At 37.7% G+C, this 10263-nt stretch overlaps 1 protein-coding gene across 1 annotated transcript; it reads right to left on the bottom strand.

The window, feature by feature from the left end:
* Positions 1-7763: 7763 nt before the first annotated feature.
* On the bottom strand, positions 7764-10259 carry LYSMD3 (LysM, putative peptidoglycan-binding, domain containing 3; the record flags this gene model as incomplete). The annotated part of the gene is made up of 2 exons (XM_009069401.1): positions 7764-8369; positions 10224-10259. Coding segments are annotated over 2 exons (642 nt in total), but the record flags the coding sequence as incomplete, so codon positions are not given.
* Between the last annotated feature and the right edge of the window lie 4 nt (positions 10260-10263).

Here is a 10263-nt window from a genome sequence, read left to right as displayed (position 1 = left end):
ATTAGGAATTGACACCTCTATGAATGATCTAGCTCAAGTCTAAGGTAATTTTAATACAGAAAATATGGGATTTCCTTGGCATACTCAAGATGTAAGCTCTTAAGACCAAGTAAAAAACCCAAGAGAATTTGTGTTTTCCATGTTAAAAAAATAATAGTGATGTATTTTATTTCACCAGGTGCAAAACCAAAAAATGGAAAAAAATTCTGACCCTAAAAGTAACCTGGATGTGATAAAAAAAAAAATTGAGGCAAGATGTGCATACTCTTTCTAAATTGTACAATACAAATTGCTGAAGAAAAATGAAACCTTTAGTATGTTTTTGGTACAAATGGTATAATCTGAAGAACCTTCTTCTGGCCTTGTCCTGTTACTTTGATAGATGACTGTTCTCCAGTGTGGTGGCACAAGGGTTAGGGTAAGGATACAGCCTGGCTGTGGAGAAACAGCTTTCTTTCCTGCTATTTGAACCTGAGCACAACAACCAGTTGCTCTTTGCTGGGTAGTAATATGGCCTAATATGAACAGCAGAACTACTATTGGAGCTTACTGAAGGAGGAACTGGTGCCAGAGTTTTTAAATCTATTGCTGTTTCACCAATTTACTTAAGTTGGAACTTAAACAATGTAGTAAGTTGAGAGGGAAGAAACCTACAGAAAGAGAAACCTAGGAAGTAACATCTATTTGGCAGGCAATTACCCAGGGAATGGGAAGCTTAAAGGTGAAACAGATCTGTAGTTTTTCTTGTTGTAATCCATCAGTTGTTTGGTTCAGTTATGTTAGTACATACAGTATGTGGTATGGATTTATCAAGTATGACATGGCCTTCTCCTGTCAACTGTTCTAACAGTGGGTGGTAAAGGGAAATCATCATCTCATTTTTTTTTACACAAGACAAGTGTTTCAGCCTTCAAGACCAATGGCTGATGCTTGACCAAGTCAGTCCTTATGAAGTTCTTGTGCTTTACATCATGTTGATTTAAATATCTACAGAAAACATTTGCACAGCATTGTTATGCTAGCTGTCTTGCTGTTATCTGCAGCTTAACATTTTGGTAGTGTGGAGGATATGCTGTTGCTGCAACACGGGATTATCTTGTAAAGGAAGTTGCCTTGTGACAGGAGCTGGAAAAGAAGGATGATCAAGAAGAAAAATGTGAAGATGAGAAAGACAAAATAAAACAAAGACAGTGAAGATGATGAAGAAGCAAAAGAACCAGAGGAATATGATGAGGAGGGGCATGAAGAAGTATCATGTTATTTTTCCTATTTACACAGATACCACTCATTGAGTAGTGTGTTGGCTGGCAGCCAAAGAAATGTCACTAGCTTCTCTGATGCCAAGGGAGAGTTATTGTGAGAGGCATTATTACATCATGTTCTTTATTGCACTACAGTGTGTTGTAGTTAATTAAGTGGGTGTTTTAGACCTGTTAAAAGAGCTCTGAAAAAAAGATCTTGCACACAGGAATGTGTCCTGCCACAATCAACGCATATGATTACTCATTTTAATCACTAAAACAGTGATGTCTCTTCATTCATATATATCAGAATTTCATTACAGTATTTTCCTTTCTCTTTCCCAAGAAAATAAAAAAAAATCTGTTTCTCTTTTAAAACCTGGGTGCTCAAGTGAAGTTTAAAACCTATTTATTTTATACATTGCCATCTGCAGAGAGAGATAGGTGGGTTTTTCCCATTGGTTTAGGAAAATGACTACATTTCTTCCTATATTGAAGATGGAGATGACTTTGGTGCTGGCAATGATAACAATATGGATGAAGCAACATAGTAACTGTTGTTGCTAGGTGGTACACTGCTCAAGCTTTACACTACTTGAAGTAGAATTCTGGAGGTAGACTGAGTATCAACAGGTCTAATGCTTTAGTTCTGTTTTTATAAATACTCTAAAAACACCCTAGAGCTTTATTGTACTATGCTGTAAAATAGGATATGGGATCCTTTGTTTTGTTCTTTTGCCAAGTGTTTTGCAGACGTGCCTTTTTTTAAGGTCCTCTGGAATCCCTACTGATGGAGTAAGTTATATGCCATTGTCTTGCCTCTGCACAGAAAAAGAATGTATCCTTTTTACTTGAAATTATGCCTAACCATTTGCACTAGTCAGTTCTATGCCTCAGCAGTCAAATCTTGAAACCAATAATGAAATTCTTGACAACTGCAGCAAAAGAGGGCTATGAACTTTATGGACATAAGCTGCTCACATTTGCCAGCTGACTTCTCTGAAGGAATTTATGTAACTTCTGAGTTCAGGTGACTGAAAATAATTGATGACTAAACACTTTCATATAATCTGTCTTGAAAGGAACTTGGCAAGACAGACGAACAACATGACAACATTTTGACAAGCTATAGTTAATAGACCACATTATCCTTAGTATTTTGGTAAGAAAGGAACACATTAAAGTGTGTCATATTACCTTTATAAATCATCATAAGTAAGGAAAGTTACACTTAGAAAGAATATATGGCAGAATTTAAGAAATTACAGAATCTTGGTTTACACCAGTGGTACTCCAATTAGTGCTGAAAATTTCAGTCCTTTGTCTCAGTTTTTACATCTGTTAAGACAATACTTTCTTACCTGAAAGAGCTGTTAAGTGACATGGCAGATAATAGACATCTATGTAATGTTACTGTATTTGTTTACTTTCCTACAAAACAAACAAGACAGAAACAGGCAGCAAATCAATCAAAAATAAAAACTAAAATACAGGAAAAACCACGATGAAGTGTTTTAATGCATGTGGTCTTGATTGGAAAAACAAGTGAAGAGTGCTGAGAATAGCAAAACCAGAAGTTTGTAAACATTAATTTTACTTAAGAACTTGAAGTGTTGAAAACTTATTGCTCAGATTAGATACCTGAAGAACACAGTAACAGAACATTCTCTGGGCCGTATGATCCTTTGATGGTACAAAATACTACTGGTCAGTGTTACTACATTACAATTGATCAGGATTGTTGTGTTGTTTTGTGGGGTTTTTTACTGTCTTAAAACATTATGTTCCTGATAACTAGTGCTGTTATCAGGTCTAATGAAAGAAGCTTTAAATGAAAACCAATTCTTTTTATCAACAAATGAACCTACAGAAGTTTTTCTTGCAAGTCTGGCATTCTGTCAAGCAGTGTCTCACCTAACCAGTGACTGGGAAACAGTTCTGCATTATTCTGTGACCTTCTGTATGCATTAAGCATTTGGTCTGTAAGGTGTAGTTTTCAAATGTTCTGATAAAATACATACCATATGTAAAGAAAATTAAACTGAAATGCTATGCAGGTCACACCTCAGAGGTATATACCTCTTTTATTTTGAAGTGTTCATTGACTACAAATGTTTAATAAATATTGTTGCATTGCACAGAATATGTATTCTCTTGTTAATTTTCTTTTCAACATCACCCATGTTAGCACTTGCTTCTTCCATAGGTGTGCCTGTTTCTTGCATGTGATATACAAGGCAGAGACAGAAGATGTCAATGAGGCAAGCACGCTGAAAGTTGTTTGCTTGCTGTAACTGTAACTGCTTCTACTAGATGTTTCTCCCCCCCATACGAGGTGAACAGTGAGACTTCTTACCTCCTATACAAGGAATGCAAATAGATGGCTTTGCCAAAGACAGAACTACAAAATTAACACTGGAAGAGCATTACTACGTGAGTTACACGCTGTGACTTGCCTGAACAGGTACAATACCTTATTTTGTAGCCGACACTAATTCTTGAGGACCGATGACTTTCTCCATTCATCACACTGCTAATGGGCGAGACAACTACCTCCCTACTGTATTGCTGAGAATATTACTCTGGCAGAAATCAATTATTTTTGAGAACTTTAAAAGGTAAACTGTAGTCACCCCTGTCGTCCAGAGGGAACCACAAAGTCTTAGGCTGGATTAGTTTAACAATGGCAAATAAAACCATTACTTAGGAAAACGCTGAGTTCTGCAAAGACATAGCTCCTGGCCTTCCACAAGGCCAAGGCACTTCTGAAGAGAAATGAGATTGTGCTCTTCCAGAGGTTTAACATTTGCAGCTGTTTTTTAGAAGCTGATTTTCTGATCAGTTAGAATTCATTGCAAGACCATAATAATGACAAAACTTATGACTGTTCTTTGGTTTGTAGCAAACTTCAGTTTTGGACAGGCATATATTCAAATCCAATCTTTACAGCATATCAGAAGAACATTGCTACTTCATGCAAGAATGCACTGCTTTCAATGTGTGGAACTTCATCTAAGAACTTCACTGATCCCTAGCTTAGTTTTTCATGTGTATTTATGAGAACTAACAAATTCTCAGAAATGTATGCAGAGAAGTTCTAAGTTCTACATGGCATGCACAGGATAAACCATTAACACTACCGTTAAGATATGCTAGGTATGAATGCTATATGCAGCTATTGCCAACAGAATACTTGCTGGCCAAGGGTTTTTATTTTAGATCATACATAAAAATTAGCCAAAACATATACAAGTAGTGTCCTCCTGCAGAGTATGTAGAGCTAAGAATATGTTATATGCACCACTTTTACTGCAGTCTAAAATAAAATCTTTATTTTATGTATATTACTTCTGTTTTTCTAAAAGCAGAGGAGCACAAGTATTCAAAATAAGACTTGCATCCTCAGGATTATTTTACAAAGTTGTATTTTCAGCCTTTATAAAATAGTTATACAAAGACTATTTGTAACAACATACTCCAAAATACAGCAGATTTAAAACATTTACATTTTACATGATCCAACAGTGCAATATGCACTCAGGTTTCAAAACAACTTCCTGAACAATGGGTTGCAATTAATCCAAAAGGTTATTTACAACTGAGTTATTTTGTGTGGGTTTTTTTGTGTTTGGTTTTTACTAAGTCAGTTTCTAAAAGGTTAAGAGATTTTAACTTAGATAGGATTTAAGTTCCCTACAGAACAGTTAACCCTGTTTAATTAGGGCTGACATGTGATGATGCATTTCCAGTTGTGTTGAACTTTGGAAAAAAACAGTGAAGATTTCCTGCAGAAAGCCAAGGCAGCTGATGCTTGTACATCACTAGAACCAGGAGTCCTACAATCTTTGAGAGAGACCTATTGCATCTTTTGATGAAGTTAATTAATTAAAAATGTGCTATATGAAATATGCTATGTAATAAATTCTAAAAATAATGCTGGTCTCTTGGTTAGAGTTCAGTACAGTCCAATAAAACAGCTGTCCTTTTGTGTTGTTCCAGTGACTACTTATCCTAAGGTAAATCAAGGTCCATCATATTTAACTCGGTGACAGTAAGCCACAGGTTTTCCAACACTAAAAGCCCAAAGCCCAAAGGGATACACTAGATAACTCGTCAGCTGTACCATCACATAATGAGAAGCACCAGTTACCCATGGACCTCCATATCCATTTATCAGCAGGACAGAGATCTCCCCAACCTAGCCAAACCACAACTGGAGTTGATTTCACTTCTGCACCGTGGGAATTTACTACCCAGTCATTCAGGTATGTAAAGTAAATTAGGCTTATGTTGCATCATCACAATATCTAATTTAGTGTTCTTTGACAAACCTGTAAGAAATGGAAAGACAAAGAATTAGAACTGTTGAGATTTCAGAAACAGAATGATGGGGAAAGAAGCAAATCAACAAATAAGCTTGCAGCAAAAAACTGACACATTATATACCAAGTTTCATCCTATACAGAAAACATCTGTCTTCATGTGCAAAAGTTCTCTTATCTAGACTACAGCAAGTCACCTTTTAAAGTGTTAACCATAGAAGCTGTTTCACTTCAGCCACCATAAATTATTTTGTAATGCACTTTTTCATAGTGTTACCTAGAACTGGTACTTCAGTGTTTACGCTTGCATTATTGTCATAGTCTCTTCATGAAAAGGACAATTAATTTAAAATCTCTTTGAAAACACGTGTTATGTGAACCATGAAGTTCATGCCCTGTTTGTAATCCCTCTTCTAGTGTAGAAACTGATCAAAGGGCATCTATGGAGATTGTGAGCCTACTCAAAGGGCTCATGAGCCACAGATCATAGAGCACTGTACACCATTTTCCTTCAGACTTTGGCCTGCCTCAATTTCAATATAATACAAGTTAGCCAGTTCAAGTTCATACACTTGGCATGCCAGTGAAGATTAGCTGCCCCACTTCTTGGGGCAACAGGTGCCCCAAGAATAGACGGGACATAAGTCTTTACTCTCAGAATTTGGTAAAGCACTTTGGAATACCTCAATAGTTAGAAACATTCACTTTTCCAGATTTTTTTATACTGTATATACTTAGTCAAGACACTCAATGGAAAGCTTACAATAGTAGCTTAAAGGATAGTGATTATTTTTCCACTTCTCTTTGTAAGGCAGAATCAGGTTAGTTATCTTAGGCTTCAGTAACAAATAGTATTTTGAACAGGGCAATGGAATTCTTGTTCCACATGGCAAATATAGCAAAAAAAATTACAGGCACCATCTCAGTTTTTATTTAAAAGTACTCTGAGTACACAAGAACCTCCTTCTTTCTGTATGAAGAATCCAGGGTTGGTTTTTGTAGGTCTTTGTTTGGTTGTTTTTTTGTTTGTTTTTTATCTTGAAGCATTTTCAGATGGGGAAGGGGAAAACCCAGCTTGAACACGAAACTCGAAACGTTCAAGAACAGTGGAGGACAAATACACTACTATGTAAAGAACAAGTCTGAAGCTGCAACTTGTCTGTTCTGCTGCAATTCAAGTTTCTTGATAGCAGGAATTAAATCTCATTTGGAGTTTGCTAGATTTCAGGAAGAAGTTAGTATTTGAGGTTCATAGGCACAAGACCATTAGCATTACCCACACGACTGCTGTCTGAACAATCAGTTGGTCCTGAACTGAGATTAACTGGACAGGAAGAAATAAATCCATTAGCATAAAATGAAGACTACTGGAGCAGTTACAGCAAGGTGCCACACTTCTGCACTTCTTTCATTCTGCACGTAGCTGACCAGATGAGAATGCAGTCCAGTCAGTTTTCAGTAGGATACCACAGGAGTTTCAGGAAGACTCTCTGCTGGACTGTGTTGAGGCACAGTGTCACACACAGAGAAAACAAACTATCCTATTGTGTATACTTAAGAATACTAAAGAATGGGCTGACCACAGGCACAAGAAGTGAAGATTCCAGCTTAAGTATTTGCTACTGCCTCTATAAAAGTCACTTGTGAAAAAAGACCCTCATAGTCGCAATTAATTATGGAATATTGGTTTCTTAAAGAAAATCTTACTTTATAATAAAGATAAAATTATGAAAACACCACTTTAACTGACAACTGTAAACCTAATATTAACATGTCAAGTGTGCTATGAATTCTGTAAATACTTTCAGATGTTTAATTTAGATATCCCCAAAGGCCCATTTCTGGGCTGCAAAATGCACAGTAAGACTTCTCATGTGTTAGTTCAAACTACATTTTTTCACCTCATCATTAATTAAAAAACATACGCCTATCAAAATAGAAAAAAAGTGCAAAGCTTCAGAGATGATTTTACACCTTAATTTATATCCCAAATCTTGCATTGAAATTGCCTGTCTCAGGCATGTTCAGAGATTATGTGATCCCCAGAAATAGCCTTGTAGTGGAACGTTGTCCATGAAGGCAAGCCACACATCAATTTGCGTTTGCTCTGTGTTCCATATGCGTTTTGCATTCTGTGGTTTCCCCTTTACCTAAAGCTTTGTTACGTGTCTATGAATAACACTTGCCTGGGGTTTTCTTGTTAATGCTGATCTCCTTGATTACCAACATCTATAATATGTGTTGGATTTATTCCATTTTCTATTTGCTTCTGATGTGTTGCTGCTGTGATAAACAAATGGGAAGATTCCATTGTAGAATGGTGACTGACATCTGCTTTCACTAGAACTTCGTAATATAGGAGATAAAAAACTGGAGTTACTATGCCAATGATCAACATAATCACTACTGCCGTCCACCATCCTATACCCCAGTCTGCTCCGTAATAAGGATCTCTGCATTTTTTAGTTTTACCATCAGTTTCAAAAGAGATCTGTTGGGCTGCTAAAGCAGAAACAACTTCATTAAGATTCTCTCTCTTTGTATCATTACACTTCACTATTTCTTCTATATCTCGATCCACTTCTTTTAAGAAGTTGCCAGCAGTCTCGTTAGCAGAAAACTTATCAGAAAGTGAAATTTCCTGTACTTCTGGGGAACAGAGAGGAGGCCGAAGGACTGGTCTTCCTTTTGGAGAGACGTGTGTTTCGGTCAATACACTGAACTTTTTCACTGGAATTTTGATAGACCTCAGGGCAAAAAAATCTTGATCATTGATAAGATTGTTAACTCTCTTGATATCTGCAACCTAAAAATAAAAACAACAGTGTAAACATCATAGCCGTATTGAACTGGAACTCTCTTAATAGTACTACATCTTTAAGAAATATAAGTCTTTCCTAAGGAAACCAAAGCAAGGCCTTTGTTTTGTTTCGATTTTTTAAACTGATACTCTTCAAACAGTAGGAAGAGAGATGAGGTCAAAGACTAAATCTAACAATGTTACAGCAAGAAAGAAATTAATTATGAGGTAAGTAACCTCCTCGCTTCAGATAAGAAGACTGAATGTCACTTCTCACAAATATATATTTACTTTACGTATATTAATCTATCAGTTGGCAACTATCTCTGTGGCATCAATGGGAATTTAGCTCAGTGTTTTCAAATGATGTCAGTTCCTAAAATGTAATTCCCTGTGAGATCGTTATTAAATTGAAAATTTCTGAGTAAGGAACCTTAAAAGTTGTAAGTTACCAATTCATCTAGGCACAGCTGTGTTTTTTGCTGTTTCTGGGTGCTAAGGCAGAAACCAAGCATAACTTAAAACTGTCAGCTACTCTCATCAAATCAGTCTTCCCCTTTCCCTATTCTTGCTCAAAATTGATCTCATTGTCCTTGCAATAAGTTCAGATTTTAACTATAATGAGAAATACTCTGCAGCGATATAAGCGCCCTTGGAGAATCAGCAGCTTCGTTCTGAGACAGTAACTCCCTCACCATAGAAGCACAGCCACAAACCTCACCGTAAAAAAGTATTGCCAAATCAGTGTTGTTCTGTAATGCTTATGAAGCACACAAGAATTGTACCCCTTTTAACAAGCTCTGTACCCAAGTTACCACTAACTTTGTATAATGAAAAATTGTTTCAGTTCCTGTAACAGTGTATTTGTTACCATGCTGAATAAATTGGATAAGCATAAAAGTCTGCCAAATGCAGCACTTACCCCAGGGAGTAGTGATTCCACCACAACTCAAGTTATACTTTTTTCCTAAATTCTTGGGATCGCTCTTTGAATTTCCAAGAAAGAGCACAACTCGGTTGTCTTTCCTTTCTTATTGAGGCCTCATGTAGTAAACCTGCTCAAAATACCTAACTGCAGTGGGTTCCAAAGCCAAGAATTGGTTAATGAGGCTAAGTTCTGTCATGTTTAGGAAATAGTTATGTCAGGACTATAGTGCCTAATCTCACAACAGGAGGCCCCCAATTCTGTTTCTGCCTGAAGAATCTGGTGACAGCAAGAACTCTGTAAATACGGATTTTGAATCTGACCATCTGGAAACCGTACAGTTAGCAGTCAGTCCACCAACATGCACAGCTGATTTCCTGTTAAAACTGGAAACATCAAGCAAGACAGATGCCACTGCCTTAATTAGTACCGGCCAGCCAAAATTACTGTGTAGGCAGGACATTCACCAGACTAATATAAGAGCTCTGCGCTAGAAGCAGTGGGCACCAAGAAGGCTGCACGGGGGCAGAGAGCTCCCAATGGTATAGCATGTTCATGCTTGTAACATTTAGGCAATTTAGCAGAATTCAAAATACAACTACATCGAGTTTTCTCCCCTACTTTAGTGGATTTAGGGCTCCACACAAACCCGTAAAATCAGCAACAACCCCCTCACCACTCACTCTAACAGCGAGGATGGCACTAGAAGTGCCCATCTGTGACTGCAGTACAGCCCTGACTGTAAGGTGCAGGCTCAGAGACAGTGCTACGAGCAAAGCCCTACACCCGTTTCTTACAACAGCTTTAAGGGAAACAGCCCACGGAACCGGAACGCTGCGCCGCTGCACGAACGCTCTGACGTAACTTTCCAGTCCCGAGAAAGGCGCTGCCCGCGGGCACTGAGAGCCGCCCCGGCCCGGCCGGCGGGGACTCACCGAGCAGCAGTACTGCAGCGCCATGGCGTTCAGGGTATCC

Source organism: Acanthisitta chloris, unplaced genomic scaffold (assembly GCF_000695815.1).
Source record: "Acanthisitta chloris isolate BGI_N310 unplaced genomic scaffold, ASM69581v1 scaffold40262, whole genome shotgun sequence".
NCBI classification, from domain to species: Eukaryota; Metazoa; Chordata; class Aves; order Passeriformes; family Acanthisittidae; genus Acanthisitta; species Acanthisitta chloris.
Note: the sequence above shows the minus strand (reverse complement) of the source record. Positions and strands in the feature narration are given on the sequence as shown.